General features: G+C 41.5%; 2 protein-coding genes across 2 annotated transcripts; one reads left to right on the top strand and one right to left on the bottom strand.

The window, feature by feature from the left end:
• Window positions 1–2,549: 2,549 nt before the first annotated feature.
• LOC121981837 (probable WRKY transcription factor 48) lies at window positions 2,550–4,265 on the top strand. Its single transcript, XM_042534589.1, has 3 exons — window positions 2,550–3,293; window positions 3,384–3,533; window positions 3,621–4,265. Exons 1-3 carry the CDS (start codon window positions 2,893–2,895, stop codon window positions 4,036–4,038), a joined length of 969 nt encoding a protein of 322 aa, XP_042390523.1. The 5' UTR covers window positions 2,550–2,892; the 3' UTR covers window positions 4,039–4,265.
• A 2,202-nt stretch (window positions 4,266–6,467) lies between these two features.
• LOC121983251 (Werner Syndrome-like exonuclease) lies at window positions 6,468–8,324 on the bottom strand. Its single transcript, XM_042536201.1, has one exon. The coding sequence runs from the start codon at window positions 8,264–8,266 to the stop codon at window positions 7,655–7,657; it is 612 nt and encodes a 203-aa protein (XP_042392135.1). The 5' UTR covers window positions 8,267–8,324; the 3' UTR covers window positions 6,468–7,654.
• Between the last annotated feature and the right edge of the window lie 19,588 nt (window positions 8,325–27,912).

Below are 27,912 nucleotides of genomic sequence, written 5' to 3'. Positions count from 1 at the left end.
ACCTTGTCCAATATCCACCTCCATGGCTGCCCCCCTACCGTCACGGCTTTCGGCGACCGTCGTCGGTCTTGAACCGGCTCCGGCGTGCAGACACCGGGCGGTGACTTATCGACGAGTGCGAAGGATAAGTTGGAAGGAAATCCGGGGCCGCGCCGATAGCGAGGCGCTCACGCGGGCTCACAGAGTGCCTTCTAGAAGATCGACTAGGCGAGGGAGAGAGTGGCTTCGGTTGCTTCGAAGGTTGGTGCCTGACGGCGAGTCGTTGGAGTTGGGCGGGCTCGTTAGGGAGGCGGCTGACTACGTGGAGTGTTTGCAAGCGCGAGTCGGCGTTCTGCGAGCCATGGTCGAGTCGCTATCGGATTCGGGTGGCCGAGTCTAATACCTATCGAACCCGAATGTGTGGGATTTCTTAGGGTTGTTGTCTATCGGTGTAGTGCGATAGTGTGTCATTAGTAGTGGTGCATTTCATGGAACGGGGAAATGGTCGGTTTGTTCCGTTGCCTTGGTGGTATTGTTATATACGGATCCTTGTTGGATATTATCCATTAAGGCCTGACCCATTTAAGGTCGGGCCCAACTGCGCTCGGTCGGATTAATTAAACTAAGCGTGTTTTTTCTGTTTTTTTTTGTGTTGTTGTTGTTTCTGGAAGGCCAATCTCCAGTTGTTTAATCCATAAATACGAACGATAAAGCCAATCACAGTCGAGACCACCTCATATAATACCAATTCAACATTCAACGCAGAGGCCATAATATTTTACTTTATTAACATTTCTTTTTTAAATTAAATTAAATTAAATTAAATTATTAATATGCTGCGTTCAATTCGCCATGTGGATGATGATGCCATTCAAAACGGCGCATGTTTGCTTAATGGCTCCATGGAATTGGTCAATGCCAACTGGATTATTTCTAATTTTTTACTTTTCACTTTATTATTATTCTAAAATATATATAATTTTATATGTCAATTAAAAAACAAAGGAAAAAGTTAGGCAGATACGCGAGCTAATTTCCGATCTCGCTCACCCCTAATCCCGACCGTTCGTCATCCCACCGATGCTGATTCGACGGCTCTGGTGCTGAGACGTGGACGCTTCGAAGAAGTCGAGATTCCCGACGCCAGTTTCCTAGGTTGTTGACCTATAGGCCAGTCAAACTTACTGTTTAATAACCTGGCCCCACCTCATCTTCAAATTTTCTCTCCTCCACCGTAATAATAATAATATAGTAAATAATAATATCTTCTCCCAAACCACAGCGGTCAACAGTCGCGAACTATTTTAGCAGTTTGTGAGCGACGACGTTGATTTAATTTAACTTAATTTGGAGGGCGACAAGCCGGGGCATTAAATTGCGAGAGATGGGACGAATCTGAGCGCCAGGAACGTGCGAAGCAAGCAACCTCGATGTCTTTTTTTTAAAAAAAAAATTCGTGGCAGCGTACGCTGCTGCAAAAGCGCGTGGGCCCGGACCCGGCGCGGACGGCCCACGCATGCGGGACCCGGCCTATTGGTGCGGTGGCGACTGGGCTCCACGGAACAGTAGGGATTAGTTATTAATTGGCTAATTAATCAGTTGGACGGAGCGACAAAAGACGCAGCTCCAGGTCACGAGGCGGATTAATGGCGCGATTAAGCGCCTCCCGCGGCCTGATTAGGCGCCACGAAATAGTGCGAGCAGGTGTGCGACAAGATCACATTGGGACGGATCGAGAAATTAATAATTAAATATAATTAATTTTTTTTTATGGGATTATTATTATTATTTTTGCCCTTTTTATTTCGTCTCAGATCAATCGCTAGATTTGATGGGTCGAGAGAAGGGTTACTTACTCGTGGGTCCCGCCGTCCAATCTCGACCGGGGCCGAACCGAGTCCATTGGCGGATGGCCACCGACGCGACCGGTCAAGGCTGTTGACTGCTTCGCTTACGTCACTGATGACCTCATAAATTAAGAACAAATATTTTATATATTTAAATAGAAAATATTATTTATTTATTTGTGAATGGCGGAGCCTGAATTATTCTCGCGGCGTGCGGCGACCGAACTCCCATGTCAACTGTGAGGACGTGATCAGTGGCGTCCGATGCGCCATAATCGCGACTTAAGTCGTGGACTAAACAATTAGCAATTTTGCACCGCAATTTCTTGTGAACAATTTAATTCAAATAAATTTGAAAAAGGACGAAAAAGAAGCAGACAATTAATTTTATTTAATTGATTCATAGAAGATTTAAGACTCTGAGGCAGGTGTGTAATACCTTCAAGTGTTTATTTTAGAAAAAAAATTACAACCAACCAGCAACACACTCAGAGAAATTTTATTTTTGTCTTTTTTTTTTAACAAACAAAAGAAAACGAATTAAAAAAAAAAATCTCCGGCGTTGGCGTGCGAGAGGGGAGCAATCGAGACACGACGCGGAGATTGTCGTCAGCAACCGATCCGCGTGTCAGCGATCGGGACCACACGTGTCAGTCTCCGTACGATTCATCCGCACGTGCGAAGCCACTATGACCGTTCCACCCCTGCGCTCCCATCGCGAGCGGGTGGGCGTTTCGGAGAATGGAACAGACAGCACGCCTCGCCCGCCGAAGTCCGGTCACGTGACGACTGCCGAGGGTCTCCGTTCACACCGGTCAAAAACAGGGGAGCGGGTGAGCGTGTGAAAGCGCCGACCGTACGAGCTCCTCGAGGGTGAAAATATCACTATTTTTTTTCCCCTTCCCCTCTCTCGCTTTCTCTTCTTAATAAAAAAGCTTCTGTGACAACAATCCCACTCTTCTCTCTCTCTCTCTCTCTCTATCTCTCTCTTCCTCGTTCCAAACCCTAACCCTAGACCGCACAGGGAGAGGTGGGTGCGTGATTACCCGATGACAACGAGGCGACGATGACGGAGAAGCCGGAAGAGGAAATGGAAGCGTCGTCGACGGTCGCCGCTTCGTCGATACAGCCGCCGTTCTCGTCGCAGACGTCGTCCGTGTTTCCCTTCGTCGGGGATCTCTTCGACGCCGACGGCGGCGACACGGACTCGCTTGGCTTCCTCGAGCTCCTCGGCCTACGGGATCTCTACCACACTCCCCCTCCTTTATTATTCGATCACCTGCCGCCGGCTGCTGGGCGGGGAGCGGAGCCACCGGACGGCGGAAACATCCCTGCGACCCCATCGTCGATCTCGACGTCGTCCTCCACCGAGGCGGCCACGGCGATCAGAGCTTTGACCACTTCTCCCGCCGCCGCCGCCTCCGCCGGAGATGAGGGATCGGAGCAACAGCAGAAGACCAGTAAAGCGTAAGGCGTATGGATTGGTGAGGTGCGATGATTAATTTAACGGCGAATTGGAATTTGAAATGCGTTTTTGGAATGGGGATACTGATGCAGGGAGGAGGAAGGCGGGAAGAAGAAAGGGCAAAAGCGTCAAAAGGGTCCACGATTCGCGTTCAAGACGCGGAGCGAGGTCGACCACTTGGAGGACGGCTACCGGTGGCGCAAGTATGGACAAAAGGCCGTCAAGAACAGCCCCTACCCGAGGTGGTTATTTACTCCCCCCTGCCACTATCGTGCTTTTCTCTTTGTAATTTGGAGACAATGATAGGGGTACGATCGTCATTGGCGCAGGAGTTACTACCGTTGCACCAGCGCCACCTGCGGCGTGAAGAAGCGGGTGGAGCGGTCGTCGGAGGACCCCGCGGTGGTGGTGACGACCTACGAAGGGCAGCACACCCACCCCAGCCCCATCCTCCCACGCGGCCACGCGCATCAACCCCTCTTGATCCCGCCACCGCCACCGCCGCCGATCGGACTCAGCGTGCTTCCGTCCATGGGTCTCAGCCTCCCGATTCTCGGAAGTTACCTCCATCCTTCTCCGGCGACACTGCCTGACTTCCGCCCCGCCGCCGCCGTTCCTCCTCTGCCCCCGTTGACCCACAACGCCTTCAGCAATCGGACGGCGGCGGAGGCAGAAGCGTCGTCCAGGGACCACGGGCTGCTACAGGATTTGATACCATCGGAGATAAGGAAGAGCGACGAACTGTAGAGATGATGATCTTGTTAACGCTTAACGGTACGTACAAATCGGCTTCCCCTAAAAAAAATGCTGCTTTTTTTTCGTCTTCGATTTTATTTCTCTCTCCTTTTAGGAGCTTGTGTTTTTTTCTCTGACCTGATCAGTCGAATAGAGTATTCTCAACGTCCATGATATTGTACACTGAATGATATTGTACTTTTTTGCTGCCACCCCAGCTTTCATTAGATCTCTCTGTACACGATGACTAGAACACTAATTACTTTATAATTACTTGGTTTAATTATCTGATATATTGAAATGCACTTTATATACATTTATCTTTACACTGGCACATGCCTTTTCTTCCCATCACTTGGTTTTCAACATTCTATCTGCTCTCTTTTGCCGTTCTTGTGCTTCTTTCGGTGATCATTGAATTGAATTGAATTGAATGGAGAGCTTTTGAAGCTTTGTTGGTGAGCTGCAACTTGGTCAGTACTTTTGCTTTGCATGGTGGGAATTCAGGCTAGACGACAACTTTGATCTTGATGCTTTTAGGTCATCTTTCGTATCTACATTATTATTATTATTATTATTTGTTTTGGAGACAGACAGAGATAAATATATTAATTTCTTTTCTGGGAATGTCACACAGATAAGGAACTCACTGATTATCTTCCTTCCTATAGCTAGTGTAACTACGTATCAGAATTCAATGAAGCAAATACAGAAGGAAACCCATAGGGCCATACCTAATTTGTATGGTGTCTAAACCCTTCCAAAGAGCTCTGTACTTTAATACCAGATGCAACTGTTTCGATATTCTTTGGTTACACCAAATTGTTTCATCCTAATTCACTGTGGCCTTTAATACCAGATTTGTCCCCACTGCTGTTCATATTTGGTGTGATCATTCTTCAATACCAGGTGCATTTATTATCGATCCACCAGTTTAATTTTTGTTTGTCTGTGAGAGACTATGCTGGGTGACAAGAGAATTGATCTTTCTCAATCCTGCATTTAGTGTGAACTGTCAATTTTACATCGCGGTTGGTCGATCAACTTGCTCATCAGGGAACACGACTTGTACTATTTGGAATTGATACAATGCATTGACTTTGTCGTTCATTAGTGAAACAAGAAAATTTGATAATATTATTTAGTCATTATCAAATGTTCTAAATTTAATCTTAAGGTTGTAGCATTTTTGATTGATAGATCATGCTTTATATATGCCCAAAACACAACTCTAGTTCTTTCTTTTCCTCTCTCTGAGACACTGTATACAGAGCGAAGATGAACTCCCAGAAACCCTAATTAATAGGCGACCTTGCGGAGCCAGCCACTCAAGAGTGTCGATAATCTCATTTGAATACATAATTGCTGATTTGTACTAGAACCACTCTTAGACCTTGTTAATTAATCGCCCTAGCTTAATTTAAAATTCACCGACTTGCTTAAATTATCAGAGTCAATGCGCGTACGTACCTGCATGGGCTAGCTGATTATTATAGATTAACGAAGAAAAGGAAGCCGAAGCTCACGCTTATTTCTATTTTTATATAGCGAATCGCCGTGCTGATTCACAACTTTGTCTTCTCCCGGAGGAGTTTGTGGCAGACCCTAGTGCGAATAGAAATAAGACGATACGGGGCAGCTCATTATGATTGGAACGTGCTGTCTAGAGTGCTGTTCGTTTAATTTAGGATGATTTTTAAATATTATTGTTATCGTGAATTAATCTATAATAATAATAATAATAATAATAATAATAATAATACGGTATGGTGCTGTTTCGAGTCATTGAGTGAAACCCACAGCTAGTGAGCTTTCCTTTGATCCTCCCGGACGTGTCTGATCTACTCGTGTTCGACAAGAGTTGAGACGGTGTGCAATATCAGACATATCTTTTGCTAGACACACACATTTCCTTAGAGTGATTAATAAACTTGTAAAACCTAAATTAACGCTAATTCTCTTGTCCAACTAAATCACTGTTGATGTGGAGGTTTCATTTATGTACTTACGTGACATTTGGATTAATATCTAGAATGATTTATCTGTCAAAGTCGAGATGGATCAGACTTGATTCAAAAGACAATCAACTTATCTCAAATAAGGTCGGGCATGCTGATCTTCTCTCCAGGTTAGGTCCGACCAAGGAACTAGTCTCAGAATCCATCTCAGTCTAGGATTTTATCTCGGTCTCAAATTTCATCTTAGTCTCGGGTTCCATCTAAACCTCTGATTCATCTCAATCTCAGATTCCATTAAGTTATCAACCTCTATCACTCTCAGATTCCAGCTTAGTCTCATATTTCATTTCGGCGTTAGACTTCATCTCAATCTCGGATTCCATTTGGTTTTCAGATTCCATCTCAGTGTCAACCTCCATCACAATCTCGGATTTCATCTCGGCATCAAGCTCTATCTTAATCTCAAACTCTACCTCGGTGTCAGACGTTGTCTCAATCTGCCCTGTCACCTTAGGCGACAACTTCACCTTAGCCTCAACCGCTAACATCTTCATTTCGAATAAAGCTATACATCATCTTCTTTAATGTCACTTCGTACTAATGTCACTTTCCCTATTCTTGAAATATGTTTGCTTTATGTATGGACTCACTAGCACTAGCAGTAGTGATGAATATTCTGAGACGCATGGACAAAATTCTTAGATGCGTAGCATCTTAAGAATGGTTCGACAATTATGTGGTTGTCAAACTCAGTTCTCTAGATGCTCACTTAGCTAACACGTGGTGTGGGGGGTTACATTTTTTGCAAAACGCCACAAGATTCTTTTCTTCTAGCTCACTGTCTATGCATCATCTCAAAGGAAACTCTAACTTGAGCATCAAGATGACCTTAGATCCATCCCACGGCCAGTTTAACCTTCTTTTGGAAGTGCGTTTCAGGCTTGTTCGCCTCCATCGCCTGCGATCTTTAGAGCTTACACTTCAGCTTCTCCGTTGACTAGTAGTTTGACTGTCCACGGTATTTTATCCGAAACAACTTTCATACCAGCAAAACCAATAAAAACATTGGACCGAACAGAACGACAACAATAATTAACCGAAAAAAATAGTTCACCTTTAAAATCAATTCTGTACATAAAATCTCCAAATTTTATTTACAATGCAAAATAACTTCCTAACAAAACTAAATCTAAATAGTCTATCCAAACTTAAAGGCAACTCATTAGCTAAATTTCTAACTGGTGAAAGGATGGATGCGCCGTAAATTACCAACACTGTAAGTTATATAATCCAAAAGAGAAGGTTGCACTAGAATCCAATTTTACCAGCATATCATGCACTCTGCGATAGTCTTAAAAAGCCTAAAAGCAGAGCATTCTGTATTCTGAGGTCAGGCATTAAGACGAGGCAATCATAGAACCGAGCATATAGCACGAAACAAAGGCCTGCACAAAGGCCACCCTGGTTCGTTCCCCAATAAATTTTAAGACAACGATTTGCAATCCCACCAAATTTCAAGAATCAGTTGTAGAATTCAAGAGACACGCAAGATCAAAATTAAGCCTCTTAAAACCCTAATTTTAACAAAAAGAAGGCGAGCATTCAAGAAAAGTAGCTAAAAAAAAGTAAGTCGGTTGTGATTTCTACCCTCATTTTCAGAAGAATCAGAATTATCCAATGAGGAGGCGCTTCCCGATTTCGAAGGAGAGGAAGGCGTCGGCGCAGGCATAGGCAATTTGTTCATTACTAAGCCTGTAGTTCTCCCAGTTGCTCATGGTGACTGCATACGGCTTTACCACTTGCAACCTCAATACCTCCGCCGCGAGCTGCTGGAGCCCCGCATGCCACAGATCTACCCGCCGCATCTTATGCACGGCGAGGGCACGCAGGTCGACGGTGTTGCCCACGAGGAGGTTCAAGCCTCGGGCGATCCGCTCGGCATCGTTTAGGATCGCGACGCCGACGAATATGAAACGCCGGTCGATGAGGAAGGAGATGAGATTCGGGGGAAATAAGTCCGCGTGGATAACTTGGAAGACGAGGCAACGGAAGCCGACGCAGATCTGGAGGACAGACACGCGGTTTCGGATGCTTCTGTCGCCACACCACTCGACGTCCAGGCCGACAACGAGCCCGTGGAGGTGGTTGCGGTGCTTTTGGAGGATTTGGATGATCCACCTCTCGACGTCGATTGCGCGGCAAGTGACGGTGGTCTGGACGGTGAAGTAGTTGATGGCGACGGTGAAGATCGGGGCTCGCTGGTCGATGACGATGACCGACATCTTCGACAGGGGATTCAAGATCAAACAAGTCGGAGGCGAGAAGTGGAGCCGCAACTACCCCTCTGTTTGTTTTTTCTCGTAAAAGCCTCTTTACAGTTATTCGATTCCACTGGAGTCAAATCTTGTCCGCTCTTTGTCATTAATCAATTATTAACGGTCGGATTTTAATTCCGTCCGAATCAAACGGTTCTACGGAGATTTTAAAGAAAAGCTTGTACGGAACTGTGGTTTCTTGGCAAAAAACCACTACGTGCAATTTTAGTCTATACTTAAATAAATTCTTTTAATAAAAAAATATAATAAATAATATTTATTTATTTATTTTTAAGTGGAAGCATTCTTTCAACTTATGATATAATGATCTTCTAACTAGGATAGTCAGCAAATTCAGCCAGATTAGTTATAAAATAGTGTTCAGTTTAATCTTATTTATGAGCTTAATTGGTTTAAATATTTTCGAATCCTCCATTTAAGTTTATTTTATTAGTTTATTTATTTATTATATTTTTAAGTTTATTTAGTTGATTAATAAACTTGGTATTATAGATAAAACTTATTTATTAATTTACTTATTTGTTTAATTGATTTTGTATAAATAAACTCCACTATGGAAAACATCAAATTTTCTCACAAACACTTAATTTCCTTTTTTTTTTCAGAAATTTTGACACGCAAATAAAATCTTATAAGATATTTTTAAAAAATGATTAAAATGTAAATATTCCAAGTATAAGAAATAGACAGTGCGCCGTGACATCTAATTATCGTTTTTAAATATTACTGTTCTCATCCGATTTTATTTTTTAAAATAATTCAGATATCGAGTTTTACAATCCAATTAATCTATAAACCCGAACCGAACCATTTAATAAATCGAAAACACAGATAAATCCTAATAAACAAGATGCACTTATAAATTCTTTTGGGTCATTTCGGAGCTACAGAAGGAGAGGATGAATAGTTGCTCATTTGCTTATTTCATAGATGCTATTACAATGTATAGAGCAAAACTCCCCAATACTAATATGAAGGATTTATTTAGTATCTGTCTCAAGAAGAGGTGTTGAATTCAAGGATTCATATATAAGCACACTCTCTACTAATAAAAACACTCTTTTTTGGAACAATCCGAAGGTGAAAAAATCTCGTACAGACTCACACAAGCATACAGCTTAAAACAAGAAGTAAATACATGATAATACAAGTGAAAACCTTCTTGCTTGATCTCTCTAGCTTGTAGATGCCTCTAGACTAGTTGGAAAGTGCAACAACACTTGTCTTCCAAAGCTCTAGGTCTGTTGAACAGTAGTGGAGGAGATCATGTGTCAGCACTGTTTCATTTGAACACACTGTCAACTTTATATTCTGCGATCAAGGTCTACCAATCGATTGAGCCTCCTATGCAATCGATTGCCATGTGAGATCCTAATGATCCTAGCCATCCAAACATGCATCCTACGCAACGGTCATATCTCAATCGATTGACCAATCAATTGAGGAGACTTTGATCGATCGACCGATTGATTCAAAGCGCCTCTATGCTCTCGCAGACCAAATAAGAATCAATTGACCGATCGATTCAGTCTATCTCACAATCTCGTGAGAAATCAAGCCCCAATTAATTGATTGGAGTATCCCAAATGATCGACTAATCGATTAGGGAGCACTCTGTGCTCTTCGCGCGAGCTGCCTCTAATCAATCGGCTCGATATCGCAATCGATTGGCTGATCGATTGGGGAGCACTCTGTACTCTTCGCACGAGCTGCCTCCAATCGATCGGCTGATCGATTGGCATAGTCTCAATTGATCGGTTGATCGATTGGACTCTGGTTCAGTCGATCGATTGACTAACCATAACTTGACTAACTCAAATTTAGAGTCTCAAACCCAACATTCGGTCAACCGTGACCTGTTGGGACTCCTTCATGCCTAGTTTCTGGTCAATCTTGACCTGCTGGGACTTCGTCACCAAGTGTCTGGTTAATCCTTTGACCCACTTGGACTTTTCTCTACGTGTCAAGTGTCCGGTCAACCTTGACCCATTTGTAGTTACTGTCTTGTGCCAAGTGTTCGGTCCTCCATAATCCACTTGGACTTCCAAACACCAGGTGTCCGATCACCCTGGACCCACCTAGATTTCCAAGCATCTGGCTTCACTCACCAGGACTTCCTCACCGCCTAGCTTCACTCACTAAGACTTTCACCTGGTTTCACTCACCAGGATTTTCATCTGCCTAGCTTCACTCATCAGGACTTTCCACACTGCCTAGCTTCACTCACTAGGGCTTTCACCTGGCTTCACTCACCAAGATTTCCATCTACATAGCTTCACTCACTAGGTCTTTCACTCTGCCTAAACTTCAGTTAAGACTTCTCAGTCAAGTATCCAATCAACCTTGACCTACTTTACTCTTCTTCATACAAACCTGGTCAAACATTAACCAGAAGGGAATTGCTCCAAAAATCTCCCCAAACGAGCAATTGCACTTGTAATCTTCAGACATTGTTAAACATCAAGACTCAAGTTTGAGCCAACTCAAGCTTAGTCAACCTTGACCTAGGAAAATTGCACCAATAATCTCCCCCATTTTGATATTTAACAATACGTTTAAATTAGACTAATCTCATAATCTTAATTTCTTCTTCATGCTAAAGCAGAGTGACGGTTTCCTTCATTCTCCCCCTTAATCAAGGGTTTCATAGTCTCCCCTGAGAACATGGAGAATTTTCTAACTTAAATCCTACATTATAAACTCTACATTCTCTCCCTTTGGCACACATCAGAAACTCTCCCCTGAAAAGTTATCTTCAGATTGTTCACAACCTCACTCATGCTCAATGCTCACCCTTGAGCATTAATCCATCATTCAATGCTCATCCCAAAGCATTTATACTCAAATAATAAAGATATTCAATCTTTCATTGTTTTCTAATGCTCAACCTTGAGCACTAATCATAATGAAGGTTTTCAACCTCCCTGGTTTCATTAAGGATAATTACATATCTTTAAGGAGTAACTCCCTCTCAAAATATGCTCTAAATTTCTATCATTACACCAACAATGACTTGGAATTTATAAGACTTTATGAAACCTAAAATTTAAAGTTTTGAGGTCTAAAATTTAATAATGAAACTAAACCTCATCCTAAACTCCAACTTAATCTTCTTTAACCAATTCAATCATGTTTTCACCAAGAAAACTACCCTTAAATGTTCGTAAATGAATTTCTTAGGGTTTAGGATGGTTAACACGACTAAACGTGGTTTAATGGACTGAAATCAGACCATTTCAGCCAAAAATTATCTTTTCCAATCGATTTAAGTTGAGACTCAATCAATTGAAGTCTTTCAATCGATCAACTGATCAATTCCTCGAACTTCTGTTTGTAGAAAATGCACGTGAATTGATTAACTGATCGATCCAAGTGGGGTTTAATCGATCGATTGATCGATTTTGCGGGCTTCTGTTCATAGAAGACCTTAGTTCAATCGATTAACCGATCGATTGAACAACCCAATCGATCGACCGATCGATTGGGTTTTTGATTTCCTGAAATCAAATTTTAGTCAAAATTCAAAAATCTCTAAATAATTCTACAAAATTTCAAAAATCATGAAAATTCATGTAGACATTATTTAAAACATACTTTATCAGGGAAAAATAATTTTGTAAGAAAATACATCTCATTTATAAATATTGACACAAAGTCGGAAACTCTTGAAAACTTCAATGATTTTCTCTAGTTTGTGTCTAACTTTTAATGGTGATTACTATCTAAAGATAATCTTCATCAAGGTTTTCCAAAAACATTTTGAAATTATTTTCAAAAACCAATTTACAACCATATTCTTTGGGCTAAATGCACATGACTTGCAAATGGATGCACTAAATCAACATCTTGAGTCTTGTTCGTCATTCTAACATCTCACTTGTATCTAATGTATACTAAAACACATACAAGTCACCTTATAATTTTTGTGAGATATCGATTTTGATTTTTACCCTAAACTAGGTGTTGGTGCAACATCCCTCAGGTCAAGGTTGACCTGGTTGACCAAGCTTGAGTCTTGGTTTGAGTTTCGATGTTTGACAATGCAAGGTTGATTGAAGAAGAGTCAAGTAGGTCAAGGATGACCGGATACTTGACTGGGAAGTCCTAGTGAGTGAAGCTAGGCAGGAGAAAAATCCTGGTGAGTGAAGCCAGGTGAAAGACCTAGTGAGTGAAGCTAGGCAATTGGGAAGTCCTAGTGAGTGAAGCTAGGCAGGAGGAAAATTCTGGTGAGTGAAGCCAGGTGAAAGACCTAGTGAGTGAAGCTAGGCAATTGGGAAAGTCCTGGCGAGTGAAGCTAGGCAAGAGAAATCCAAATGGGTCAAGGTTGACCAGACATTTGGTGAGAGTCCAAGTAGGTCAAAGGGATTGACCGGATACTTGGCACGAGAAAGAAAAGTCCAAGTAGGTCAGAGGGACTGACCGGATACTTGGCAAGAAGAGAAAAGTCCAAGTGGGTCAAAGGGATTGACCAGACACTTGGTGAGAGAGTCCTAGCTGGTCAAGGGTGACCGGATGCTAGGTCTTATGTACCAACAAGTCATGGTTGACTAGATGTTGGTTTAGGGGGCTTTAGACTTGGTTTTGGGCAAAAACCAAGGTTTGGATTGATCCGTGGATTGATCCAGCAGGATTGGATTGATCCGTGGATTGATCCAGCAGGTTTGGATTGATCCGTGGATCGATCCAGAAGATCTGGATCGATCCGTCGATCGATCCGGTGAGTCCCCGCGAACAGAACCCCTCTGGATCGATCCGTGGATCGATCCAGAGGTCCCAATCGATTAGTGGATCGATTGGGACGCTGCTGCTTCGCGCGATAAGCACTGGATCGATCCGTGGATCGATCCAGAAGTTTTTCCAGAGCACAGAGGCGCTCTGAATCGATCCGTGGATCGATCCAAAGCCTCCCCGATCGATTGGGAGCATTCCAATCGATCGGGATTCGACCGTTAGCGTCGATTTAAGCCGCAGTCGTTCATTTCCTTCGGCAGATCTTCACCGATTCAACTCAGATCCTCACCAGCTCCTCCACAGCTCTCTCCAAGCTCGAGATCACCAGTTCTTGAAGGATCTTGGAAGCTCTCCAAGTCAAGAGGCGGATCTATTGCAAGAGGAAGAAGTTAGGGTTAAGGTTTTTATTGCATATCTTGTAAGCTTTTGCTTATCTTGTATTTCCCTTTCTTCTTCTTGTATTGAGAGGGTTGTAGGGCTTCTCCGCCTTTGGTAGTTACCATAAAGGAGTGTTATTCATAGTGGAGGGTGTGTGTGTTGGTGTGGATCCTTGGATTAGTCACCTCTTGTGAGGTGGATACCAAGTAAACTAACCGTGTTAGCGTTGTGTGATTGTTTCTTTGTATTTCCGCTGCACATCTTTGAAGGAACGAGCACCGAGCGAACGCGACGAGCTATTCACCCCCCCCTCTAGCTACTTTTGGTCCTAACAAGTGGTATCAGAGCGAGGCCGCTCTTCACCGGAATCATCGTCGGAAGGGTCAAGCATAACAAGAAGAGCTAGAGGGTGAAGAAGTTGAAGCAAAATTGTCAAAGTCAAAGAAATTCAAAAGCTCAACTTCTACAATGGAATTCCGAGATGGGCTCGGATTCGACACAAGAGTGGCTCCACCATACACTTCCACGAGCTTCGATTCTTGGAAATCAAGAATCGAAAATTTTCTTATAATGGAGATAGAGCAATGGTTTGCTCTTATGGAAGGCTTCAAGACTCCAACAAACTCAAAGGGCAAAGTTCTCAAGATGAGCAAGTGGAGCCAAGAGCAAGTCCAAAGGTGCGAGGCCAATGACAAAGTGACCAAGCTTTTGGTCAATTTATTGCCAAGCACCATCCTTTGCAAAATTGGAGAATTTGAAGATGCAAAGGAATTATGGAGTAAATTGGCCAAGCTTCATGAAGAGATCCCCTCCACTGCACAAGAGCAAGAAGAATCCAGAGAGGGTGACTCTTTGGAGCAAGACCAAGAGGAGGACTCCGAGGTTGAGAGATGCTCAACCTCTGAAGAAGAAGTCCAAGAAGAAGCTTCATCTTCAAGGGAGTGCAATGAAGAGAACAAGGAGGGAGCATACTCCTTGTTCCATGTACAAGATGATGAAGCCTCCACCTCTAGGATTGAGGGGGAGTGTAGATCAATGAACCCGGAGCAAGAAGAGGCCTCCACATCCGGGTCAAGTGAAGAAGAAGAAGATGGTGCCACCTCCAAAATTCAAGAAATATCAAATGGAGGAGCAAGTGTCATCCCTACACAAGAAGGTATAAATGCCTCAATTAAAAATAAAAATCATATAATATGTTTTGAGTGTAGGGAAAGTGGGCACTACAAGAGCAAGTGTCCCAACTTGGCCAAGAAGAAGGGTCAAGTGACACAAAAGGGCAAGGAGAAGCCAAAGGAGACCACCCCTGGGACAAAGAAGAGCAAGGAGCACATTGTGTGCTTCTTGTGTCAACAAAAAGGGCATTACCGAAGTCAATGCCCCAAGGGGAAGAAGATGGTCAAGGCTCAAGGAGGCACTAGTCAAGGGGGAGCCTCCAAGGTAAAGAAGAAGGTAACATTTATTGAGTCTACCCCTTTACGTTATGGTAAAAAGCATGATAGTTCAAATTTTTATCATTTTAATACAATTTACCATAAGAATAGAAAGCATGAGGGCATTAAGGAAAAGCATGTGGCCCTACATGCCAAGACTACCCAACCTAAGGTTAGGAAGGTAGATAGACATTTGGGCAAAAACACTAAGGATAATAGATACAAGCCCAAGAATAAAAATGCTCATGGATCAAATGAAAAATCAAATACTAAGGACTTAGTAAGGGAAAATCAAGTCTTGAGGTCAAGACTTGATAAATTAGAAAAGACCCTAAAAAGATTGGAAAATATCCTATTAGGGCAAAATGAGCATAACCTAGGTTTAGGGGTACAAAAGCCATCCAATGACCATAGAGGTTTGGGATACAAACCCAAAGCTAAAAAGGATGTCCCTAGTTATCATAGGGTTCCATATAGTTATGGAACAAACCCTAAGTCTAGAGGTCAAGTCAAGGATACAAGGGAAGATATCCCTAGAAGTATCTTTGCAACCAAAGTGACTAAGACTTCTAAGAAGTCTAAGAAAGTCACCAACAAGGTCACAAGGGAGGCTATCCCTAGAGTTGACCTAGAAAATGTGACCAAGGCTTCTAAGAAGCCCAACAAGGTCACTAGGAAGGTATCTAGGGAAGTTATCCCTACTGAATACCTAGAGCATCCAAGGAGCACCAATAGGTGTTGGGTTCCTAGGAGCATTTTCTCTACCCCATAAATGGGTTAGAGAGTGTCAACTCTAAGTGAAAGGGTAGTTAACCCAATCATGAAGAAATTAACACTCAAGGAATATTTTCAAGGTTTTTGTTAACCTTTGAAAATGAAATTGAATTATTATTTACTCCTTGAAAGAGTAAAATGTGCCTAATGGTGAAAAATTGATTTTATCTTAAAATGGCATAAATTGGGAAAACCTAGAGAAATACCAAGTTGGGATTTTGGTATTCACTTAGAAATTTAAGGCAATCCGGGCCTTGATTTATGTGATTATTCTTGAGGAAAAATGGAATATGTCAACATTTGAGGATATGCTTAATTTTTAAGTGGCATAAACAAATCAAGAGAAATAGAAATGTCAATTTAGGTTTTGGCATTTCTTTGAAGCATTTAGGGCAATCTAGGTTTAACGTTTTAAGTTAAACACAAGTTGTATGTTTTGAGTTAGCTAAGTAGTTAAGGATACTTAGATAGGTAATCTAGGTATATTTTATTTATGCTAAACCTTGCCATGATTATTTGCCAATCATATGCCATGACATCATGTCTATTTTTGCATTCATGTTTTATTATGAAAAATCCAAAAATACCATGTCATGACATTCATACATCATGTAATTATAGGATATTTTCTTTTGAAAATTATTTCCTTTTGATGTATGTCATAACATAATCATGCATTAAGTTTAAATTCCTTGTAATTAAGGACAAATGGCATTTAACAACACTTATTAACAAGTGACATCCTAGGTGGATGTCTAATATCTCTAAAATGCCTAGATAGATATGCATGATCCCTAGAATAGGGCAAAACCAAAATCTCACATCTCACAAGGACCATAAGGTGACTTGTATGTGTTTTAGTGCACATTAGATACAAGTGAGATGTTAGGAAGATGAACAAAACTCAAGATGTTGATTTAGTGTATTCTTTGAGTGTTAAGTTCATCAAAACACATAGTTATGTGTTTTCCCATCATTGAGAAAGCTAATGTACAAGTCATGTGCATTAAGCCCAAGGAACATGGTGGGATATTGGTTTTGAAAATATTTTTAAAAATAATTTTGGAAAACCTTAGTGAAGGCTATTTTTTGATAGTAATCACCATTGGATAGTTAGACACAAACTTGAAGAAAACACTAAAGTTTTTGCAAGTTCTCAAGTTTGTGTCAATCTTTGAAAATATGATGTATTTTCATAGAAAACTATTTTTCCATGATAAAGTATGCCCTAAATAATGTCTACACGAAATTTCATGATTTTTAGATTTTTGTAGAATTTTCTAGGGGTTTCTGAAGTTGGCTGAATTTGAAATTCAACAACTATCAGAGCTCCAATCGATCCATGGATCGATTGGAGTGCCTAAATCGATCCGTGGATCGATTCATCAGGCAATTCTCGCGAGCAGAAGCTCGCTGGATCGATCAGCCGATCGATCCACACATCCTGAATCGATCAGTGGATCGATTCAGATAGGTTGAATCGATTGGAACCCAACTCCAATCGATCCAGGATGCTGATTTTGGCTGGGAAGGCCTGATTTCAGCACTCTAAACCTATTTTAGTCTAGGTAACCATTCCAAACCCCTGAAAATACATGTGTATACATACAAAGGGTGTTTTCATGTGAAAACAAGGATGGATTGGTTAAGGAAGGCTTCATTGAAGTTTAGGTTGAGGTTTGTTTCAAATTTTGAGTATTTGAACCTCAAAACTTCTAAATTTGGGTTTCCTAAAGGTTTAGGGATTCCAAGTCATTGTTGGTGCAATGACAGAAGTCACCACCATGTCTTTAGGGGGAGGGACTCTTTAAAGACATGAAAAATTATTTTTCATGAACCTTGGAAGGTGGTTAACCTTCTTTAAAGAAAATGCTCATGAATGAGTTTTTGAACTTGAAATGGGGAGTGGATATCCTCATTATTTCAAGTGGGAACTCAAGTGGTTAGAAAATGCTCAAGGTTGGGTATTTGTCTACATTGAGGGAGAAGTTAAGGATAAATGAAGGGTATGTGACCTTCATTATCGTGTTGATCACAACGAGTGATGTTGTGAACAATGATGAGCAACTCTTCAGGGGGAGAGTCGTCAACAAATGGATTTGTTGATGTGTACCCAAAATTGGGGCATGGGTTGATGTGTGCCCAAAGATGGGTTGATGTGTGCAAAAAGGGGGAGATTGTTGGTGCAACATCCCTCAGGTCAAGGTTGACCTGGTTGACCAAGCTTGAGTCTTGGTTTGGGTTTCGATGTTTGACAATGCAAGGTTGATTGAAGAAGAGTCAAGTAGGTCAAGGATGACCGGATACTTGACTGGGAAGTCCTAGTGAGTGAAGCTAGGCAGGAGAAAAATCCTGGTGAGTGAAGCCAGGTAAAAGACCTAGTGAGTGAAGCTAGGCAATTGGGAAGTCCTAGTGAGTGAAGCTAGGCAGGAGGAAAATCCTGGTGAGTGAAGCCAGGTGAAAGACCTAGTGAGTGAAGCTAGGCAATTGGGAAAGTCCTGGCGAGTGAAGTCAGGCAAGAGAAATCCAAATGGGTCAAGGTTGACCAGACATTTGGTGAGAGTCCAAGTAGGTCAAAGGGATTGACCGGATACTTGGCACGAGAAAGAAAAGTCCAAGTAGGTCAGAGGGACTGACCGGATACTTGGCAAGAAGAGAAAAGTCCAAGTGGGTCAAAGGGATTGACCAGACACTTGGTGAGAGAGTCCTAGCTGGTCAAGGGATTCTTAACTTATGTATTCATTACCTAGTGGCATGAAGAAGGTTTAGGCTATGAGATTAGCCTAACTTACATGTGGTATTGTAAGTGATAGTGTTGGTATTGTCAAACATCAAAAAGGGGGAGATTGTTGGTGCAACATCCCTCAGGTCAAGGTTGACCTGGTTGACCAAGCTTGAGTCTTGGTTTGGGTTTCGATGTTTGACAATGCAAGGTTGATTGAAGAAGAGTCAAGTAGGTCAAGGATGACCGGATACTTGACTGGGAAGTCCTAGTGAGTGAAGCTAGGCAGGAGAAAAATCCTGGTGAGTGAAGCCAGGTGAAAGACCTAGTGAGTGAAGCTAGGCAATTGGGAAGTCCTAGTGAGTGAAGCTAGGCAGGAGGAAAATCCTGGTGAGTGAAGCCAGGTGAAAGACCTAGTGAGTGAAGCTAGGCAATTGGGAAAGTCCTGGCGAGTGAAGCCAGGCAAGAGAAATCCAAATGGGTCAAGGTTGACCAGACATTTGGTGAGAGTCCAAGTAGGTCAAAGGGATTGACCGGATACTAGGCACGAGAAAGAAAAGTCCAAGTAGGTCAGAGGGACTGACCGGATACTTGGCAAGAAGAGAAAAGTCCAAGTGGGTCAAAGGGATTGACCAGACACTTGGTGAGAGAGTCCTAGCTGGTCAAGGGTGACCGGATGCTAGGTCTTATGTACCAACAAGTCATGGTTGACTAGATGTTGGTTTAGGGGGCTTTAGACTTGGTTTTGGGCAAAAACCAAGGTTTGGATTGATCCGTGGATTGATCTAGCAGGTTTGGATTGATCCGTGGATTGATCCAGCAGGTTTGGATTGATTCGTGGATTGATCCAGCAGGTTTGGATTGATCCGTGGATCGATCCAGAAGATCTGGATCGATCCGTCGATCGATCCGGTGAGTCCCCGCGAACAGAACCCCTCTGGATCGATCCGTGGATCGATCCAGAGGTCCCAATCGATCAGTGGATCGATTGGGACGCTGCTGCTTCGCGCGATAAGCACTGGATCGATCCGTGGATCAATCCAGAAGTTTTTCCAGAGCACAGAGGCGCTCTGAATCGATCCGTGGATCGATCCAAAGCCTCCCCGATCTATTGGGAGCATTCCAATCGATCGGGATTCGACCGTTAGCGTCGATTTAAGCCGCAGGCGTTCATTTCCTTCGGCAGATCTTCACCGATTCAACTCAGATCTTCACCAGCTCCTCCACAGCTCTCTCCAAGCTCGAGATCACCAGTTCTTGAAGGATCTTGGAAGCTCTCCAAGTCAAGAGGCGGATCTATTGCAAGAGGAAGAAGTTAGGGTTAAGGTTTTTATTGCATATCTTGTAAGCTTTTGCTTATCTTGTATTTCCCTTTCTTCTTCTTGTATTGAGAGGGTTGTAGGGCTTCTCCGCCTTTGGTAGTTACCATAAAGGAGTGTTATTCATAGTGGAGGGTGTGTGTGTTGGTGTGGATCCTTGGATTAGTCACCTCTTGTGAGGTGGATACCAAGTAAACCAACCGTGTTAGCGTTGTGTGATTGTTTCTTTGTATTTTCGCTGCACATCTTTGAAGGAACGAGCACCGAGCGAACGCGACGAGCTATTCACCCCCCCTCTAGCTACTTTTGGTCCTAACACTAGGGATCATGTATATCTATCTAGACGTCTTAAAATTTGATCATCCACCTAGGATGTCACTTGTTAATTAATGTTATTGTCCTTAATTACAAGGAACTTAAAATAATGCATGAAAATGATTATGACATACATCAAAATAAATAACTTTCAGAAGAACACTTACTATAATTATATGATGTATGTATGACATGACATGATATTTTTATGTTTTTATTTTTCATAGTAAATATGAATGCAAAATATGATGTCATGACATATAATGAGCACACAATCATAACAATTTAGCTTAAATATATATACCTAGATTATCTATCTAAGTATCCTTAATTAATTGTTAAACCTAAAATTAAACCTAAGTTGCCCCTATCTATCAAGAAAATGGCAAAATACCAACTTGGCATCTCTTTGACTTTTCCTAATTGTGTCAATTTAAATTAAGTCCAATTCTTCAAATTTTTAAACATTTTACTCTTCCAAAGAGTAGACCATTAGTCCTCATTTTTAAGGAGTACAACTACCTTGAAAATACCCTCCAAGTGTCAACTTCTTCAAGGTTAGGTTAACTACCCTTCCATTTCAAGTTGACACTCTCTAAACCCATCTAGGGTGTAAAGAATACACTCCTAGGAACTCACAATCGATTGGTGCTCCTTTGGTGTTTTAGGTATTCACTAGGGATAACCTCCCTTGATACCTTCCTAATGACCTTTCTATGCTTCTTAGAAGTTTTGGTTATTATAGACTCTTCTATGTCAACTCTAGGGATAGCTTCCCTTGTACCATCCTAGTGACTTTCTTAGGCTTCTTAGAAGCCTTAGTCACATTGGTTTTTTCAAAGATACTTATAGGGATAACTTTTCTTGTATCTTTGACTTGATCCTTAGACCTAGGGTTGGTTCCATAACTATATGGAATCCTATGGTGTGAAGACACATCCTCTTTGGCTTTTGCTTTGTATCTCAAACCTCTGTGGCCATTGAATGACTCTTGTCTATCTATTCCTAAACCTAGGTTTTGTACCTTTAACCCTTTGACTTCATTTGTCAATTTCTTAAGGGTCTTTTCTAATTTCTCAAGTCTTGATCTCAAGACTTGATTTTCATTTCTTAAATCCTCAAATCTTGATTTTTCATTAAAACTTTGAGTTTTCTTTTTCTTGGGCATGTATCTAGAATCCTTACAATTCTTGCCTAATTTATTATTTACCTTCCTAGCCTTAGGTAAAGTAGTTTTGGCACGATAGACTACATATTTTTCCTTAATCTTATCATATTTCCTATTTTCATGATAAATTATATTAAAATAATATAAATTATTACTAGCATGCATTTTATCATGACTTAAATGAGTAACATCAATAAAAGATATCTTGGATTTTCTCTTAAGAGCTCCCACTTGACTTTTGACTAAAATCTTCCTCCTTGGGCATTGACTCAGTAGTGCCCCTTTTGCTTGCACAAAAAACTCACAATGTGTTCCTTGCCTTTGTGTGCCAAGGCTTGTGTCTTCTTTGACTTCTCCTTCTCCTTGGGTGTCATTTGACCTTTCTTCTTGGCTAATTTAGGACACTTACTCTTGTAGTGTCTTTTTCCCTACATTCAAAACAACTGATATGATCTTTATTATTAACAGTTGAAATTTCTATACATTTACTTATAGGGGTGACACTTTCTTCATTTGATCCGGATGAAGAGACTTCTTCTTGATCTGACATTGATGGTCCACACTCCCCGTCAATCCTAGAGGTGGAGGCCTCTTCATCTTCATCTTTATCCTCATGCACGTGAAACAAGGAGTGCACTCTTTTGCCTTTGTCCTCATGCTCTCTAGAGGATGGACCTTCTTCACTTTCTTCTTTTTCGGATGTTGAGCATCTCTCAACTTTCGACTCCTCTTCTTCTTCCCCTTGATTCAGTGAGTTGCCCTCTTTAGATTTTTCTTGATTTGGTACAGTGAAGGGATATTCATTAGTCTTTGTCAATTCGCTCCAAAGCTCCTTAGCATCTTTGTAATCTCCAATTTGCCTCAAGATATTGTTTGACAATAAATTAACCAATAATTTGATCACTTTGTCATTTCTCTTGCTTCTCTTGACTTGTTCTTCGCTCCATTTGCTCTTCTTGATGAACTTGCCTTTATCATTTATTGGATCTTGAAAGCCTTCTATTAGAACAAATCATTTGCTCTATCTCTATCATTAATAAATTTTCGATTCTTAGAAGTTTTCAATTCTTGATTTCCAAGAATCGAAACTTGTGGATGTGAATGGTTGAGGCATTCTCGTGTCGTATCCAAGTCCATCTCGGAAATTCATTTGAAGTTGAGCTTTTGAAGTCTTTGACTCGATGATTTTAGTGCTTCAACTTTTTCAACCTCTAGATTGTTGCCCTTCCGGCGATGAGTCCGGTGAAGAGCGGTCTCGCTTTGATACCACTTGTTTGGTCACTTCGAAGCTAGAGGGGAGTGAATAGCTCGTCGCGCTCGTTTGATTGCTTCGTAGATGTTGTTGCAGTTGATAGACTTGAAGCAAAACTTCCCAATGTTAACACGAAGGATTTACTTGGCATTCACCTCAAGAAGAGGTGACTAATCCAATGATCCATACACGAACACATTCTCCACTAACAAAAACACTCATTCTCGGAACAATCCAGAGGTGGAGAAATCTCGTACAGACTCACACAAGCATACAACTTAAAACAAGAAGTAAATATATAATAATACAAGTGAAAACTTTCTTGCTTGATCTCTCAGAGCTTGTAGATGCCTCTGGACTAGTTGGAAAGTGTAACAACACTTGTCTTTCAAATCTCTAGGTCTGACGAAAAGTAGCAGAGAAGATCGTGTGTCAGCGTTGCTTCATTTGAACTCGCTGTCGCCTTTATATTCAACGATCTAGGGCTCCAAATTGATTGAGCCTTCTCCCAATCGATTGCCACGTCAGATCTCAGCAATCTCAGTTGTTGAAAACCTACATCCAGCGTAACGATCATATCCTAATCGATTGACCAATCGATTGGGGAGGCTTTGATTGATCGACCGATCAATTCAAAGTGCCTCTGTGCTCTCGTAAACCAAACAAAAATTGATTAACTGATCGATTCAGTCCGCCTCACAATATCGTGAGAAATTAAGCCATAATCGATCGATCGATCAATTGGAGTATCCCAATAGATCGACTGATCGATTGGGGAGCACTTTGTGCTCTTCGCGTGAGTTGCCTCTAATCGATCGGTTGATCGATTGGTGTAGCTCCAATCGATCGATCGATCGATCAGCGTAGCTCCAATCGATCGATCGATTGATCGATTAGCGTAACCCCAATCGATCGATCGGCGTAGCCCAATTGATCGATCGATCGATCGATTGGAGTATCCCAATCCATCGGATGATCGATTGGTGAGCACTCTGTGCTCTTCGAGCGAGCTGCCTTTAATCGATCGGCTGATCGATTGATCAACCCTAACTTGACTAACTCAAGTCTAGAGTTCCAAATTCAACATCCGGTCAACCGTGACCTGTTGAGACGCCTTCATGCCTAGCATCTGGTCAACCTTGACATGTTGGGACTTCGTCACCAAGTGTCTGGTCAATCCTTTGACCCACTTGGACTTTTCTCCACGTGTCGAGTGTCCGGTCAACCTTGACCCATTTGTACTTACTGTCTCGTACCAAGTGTTCAGTCCTCCATAACCCACTTGGACTTCCAAACACCAAGTGTTGGTCACCCTGGACCCACCTAGATTTCCACGAGCCTGACTTCACTCACCAGGACTTCCTCACTGCCTAGTTTCACTCACTAGGACTTTCACCTAGCTTCACTCAGCAGGATTTTTATCTGATTAGCTTCACTCATTAGGACTTTCCACACTACCTAGATTCACTCTCTAGAGCTTTCACCTGCCTTCACTCAGTAGGATTTTCATCTGCCTAGCTTCACTCACTAGGTCTTTCATTTTGTCTAAACTCTAGTTAGGACTTTCCAGTCAAGTATCAAGTCAATCTTGACCTACTTAACTCTTCTTCACACAAACCTGGTCAAACATTGACCAGAAGAGAATTGCTCCAATAATCTCCCCAAATGGACGATTGTACCTGCAATCTCCACACATTGTCAAACATCAAAATTCAAAGATCAAGACTTAAGCTTGAGCCAATTCAAGGTTAGTCAATCTGGTCAACCTTGATATAGGGAAATTGCACCAATAAATCCTAGGTAACAATCCAACATTATAAAATTTTCAAATTTCTAAATATTATACATAACAAGTTTATGATACGTGTAGGTTATATGTGTTTCTAGATATTATTTGACGAATAATCATTTGTATTTCTTGTGTATGACTTATGTTATTTTACCCTTTTCCATTATTTATAGGTATAATTACTCTTGTTTGTTCGGAGATTTGCTTCTTCTTAGTTTGTACTTTCAGGGCATGACTGGGAGCTTAAATGGATAGAAAAATCTATTGAATCAGCTTCGGACAAGAAGAAAGATAGAACACCGGAGCTCACTGCTTTCAGGCACAACCTGTGTCTGTGAGACATGACCATGCCGTGTATCCTGCGTCTAGAGAACACCAGAGTTCACTAATTTGAGGCACGGCTCGTGTTACCAGACACAACCGTGTCGTGTTTTCTGCATCGAGAGAACACGTTAGAGCAACTGCTCTGAGGTTGTGTCTGTATCCAAGGAACGCATGACCGTGTTGTGCCCCAGTGGCATAGTCGTGCCTCCTTCTAGATATTCACACGGTCGTGCCTTGCTCGTACAACATAACCCGTGTGACGAGGTGTGGCAGACCCTATAAAAGGGGGCTTTTCTCCTTTTTTTTTACTTATCTTTAGCTTAGGGCTCCGCCCCTTCCTTAGGGAAGGGTTCTCCCCCTTAGGGAGCCCTAGATTTTCTATCTTCGTCGATTCGTCCACCTCTAGAGCAAGGAGACTCTCTGAAAACATCAACAACGGATAGCTAAGCATTTCTTCTTTTCATTTATTGTATTTGAGTTGTAAGAATATTATTATTCATGTCTTTGGTTTGTTCTTCCTTTGTAATAGAGTAGATCTCTAGATTTAGGATATAGGGAGTAGTTATGATGTGATTGTTGATGTAAACACTATATATTTGGTAATTTCTTATTCCATGATATATGAGTGTCTTGTTCATGTTTGATTAAATACTTGTGTGAACTTTAATTATGTATATGTGTTGTTTGATGAACGTGTTGCATTGTTCAGTCATCACGTAGAGGTAACGTTTGTGATCCTATTCCTAGACTTCTATTTCTCTCTCTACTGATCTCTTTTCTCTTTCTCTCAACCTTCTCTCCTTCTCCTCAATCTCTCTTTTTAATTCACAAGCGTCAAAGTCAACTTTTGACTATCTAGATAACTTACTTTGCGACATTTCTAGTGTTTAATCAACAACCTCTATAAATTCGACAGTCTTTTACATTACTGATGATATTTTTGTACACTTATAGTTATGGAATAAGTTTTTGAGATATGATCATGCCACTGGGCTATCACTCACATTTCATATCATCGAAATGTTATCCAATAAATAAATAAAAATGAGCATAACCATGGTTTGTAAAATCGTGATTCAGATCGTAGGATCGTATGATCCTACGATCCGGAAATTCAAAATCGATCCAGATCGTGTAGAATTGATTTTTACAGTAGGATCATAACAGGATTGGTAGGATCAGAATAAAATCGGTAGAATTGTAATAGGATTGGAGTAGAATTGGAGCAAGATCGGTGGAAACTTTGAGAGGTCATAACTTTTGACTCGGATTGAATCATGTGACCTATAATATATCAAATCAAAGCTCGTTTAGAGATCTTTAATAAATTTCAAAGTTTATCCTTAACCACCCTATTTCAAACCCAAAAAAATATCATTTAAATCTTTTTTGGATGCCCAGAAGATTTTATTTTTTTATTATCTTTTTTTTTTATCTTGTTAGAGTTTTAAATTATTTAAACATATGTTTTATTATTTTGAGTTAGTTTTTATCAATAATATTCTGTCATTTTTTTTTCCCAAAATGATGAATTTTTGGATGTCTATTGTCTAGTATTGTGTGGTATCAACCAGTGTTTAGAAGATTATTTCCGACGTTCATATTTGAATCAAAGAATTCGATAGCTTTTGTTATGAATGTTAGGTGTTTTGTTAGCCTTTAAATTAAATCATCTTATAAACCAAACAAATATGTTTGACGTTGAATGTATTATTATTATTATGTTAATAGAAATTTTATATTCTTTTATTTTATGATATGAAAGTATAAATATTATTACTATGCGAGAATAGTAGTTAAATTACTAGTTAATTTAAATTTGTACATATAGTAATGTAATCTGTGTTGAGCGTAAATTGTTGGTGCAATATTCCCTGGGTCAATGTTGACTAGGTTGACTAAGCTTGAGTTGACTCAAGCTTGAGTCTTGATGTTTTGGTTTTGATGTTTAACAATATATGGATATTGCATGTGCAACCGTCTGATTGGGGAGATTGTTGGTACAATTTTCCTCTGGTCAAGGCTTGACCAGTTTGATGTGAAGAAGAGTCAAGTAGGTCAAAGTTGGCCGGATACTTGACTGGGAAAGTCTTAACTGGAGGTTAGGCAAGTGGAAGTCCTGGTGAGTGAAGTCAGGCAGTTGGAAATCTTGATGAGTGAAGTCAGGTGAAAGACCTAGTGAGTGAAGCTAGGTAGTTGGGAAATCTTGGTGAGTGAAGTCATGTGAAAGACCTACTGAGTGAAACTAGGCAGGTGAAAGTCCCGGTGAGTGAGTCGGACAGTAGGAAAATTCTAGTGAGTGAAGTTAGGTGAAAGTCCTGGTGAATGAAGCCAAGCAGATTGAAAGTTCTGGTGAGTGAAGCTAGGCACGTGGAAATCCAAGTGGGTCATGGAGGATCGGACACCTGGTGTTGGGAAGTCCAAGTAGGTCAAAGGAGTGACCGAATTCTTGGCACAAAGAAATCCATATGGGTCAAGGGTGATCAGACATCTGGTGGAAGGAAGTCCAAGTGGGTCATGGAGGACCGGACACTTGGCAAGAGATGGTAAGTCCAAGTGGGTCAAGGTTGATCGGACACTTAACCAAGGAGAAAAGTCCAAGTGGATCAAAGGATTGACCGACCACTTGGTGAAGAAGTCCCAGCAGGTCAAGGTTGATTGGATGCTAGGCACGAGGAGTCCCAACAAGTCAAGGTTGACTGGATGTTGGGTTTTGGAGCCCTAGACTTGACTCGGGCGAGCTAGGGTTGGTCATCAATTTGATCAAGTGATCAAATTGGACCAAAACCAATCGATCAGCTAATCGATTGGGCACAGTGCCATGACAAACAACAGTTCAATCGATCAGCCGATCGATTGGGAGCCTCTGTCGCGAGCACAGAGAGTAACCCAATCGATCGAGCGATTGATTGGGCACCGCCAATCGATCGAGCGATTGATTGGGCACCGCCAATCGATCGACCAATCAATTGGAGCTGAGATTATCATGAGGAAACAAGCACACAGAAGCACGCTGAATCGATCGGGCGATCGATTCAAGCCTCCCCAATCGATCAGCCGGTCGATTGGGATATGACCGTTACTCAAGTTGCAGGTTTTGGACGGCTGAGATCGTTGGGATTTGACATGGCAATCGACTGGGAGCAAGCCCAATTGATTGGGAGACCTAGAAGCGCAAAGTATAAAGTCGTTGCACGCTTTCTTCTTCGCAAGAGTTCTCCCGATCTTCACACAACTTCTCCGACTTATTCTTCGCCAATTCTTGGAAGCTCTTGGAGACAAGTGTTGTTACACTTCCAAAGTTCAAGAGGCATCTACAAGTAACAAACGAGCAAGAAAAAGATTTTTCATTTGTATTCTTTGTATTTTTCTTCTTACATTGAGTTGTAT

The sequence above is a fragment of the Zingiber officinale genome, chromosome 5A (assembly GCF_018446385.1).
Source record: "Zingiber officinale cultivar Zhangliang chromosome 5A, Zo_v1.1, whole genome shotgun sequence".
Lineage (NCBI taxonomy): Eukaryota > Viridiplantae > Streptophyta > Magnoliopsida > Zingiberales > Zingiberaceae > Zingiber > Zingiber officinale.
Note: the sequence above shows the minus strand (reverse complement) of the source record. Positions and strands in the feature narration are given on the sequence as shown.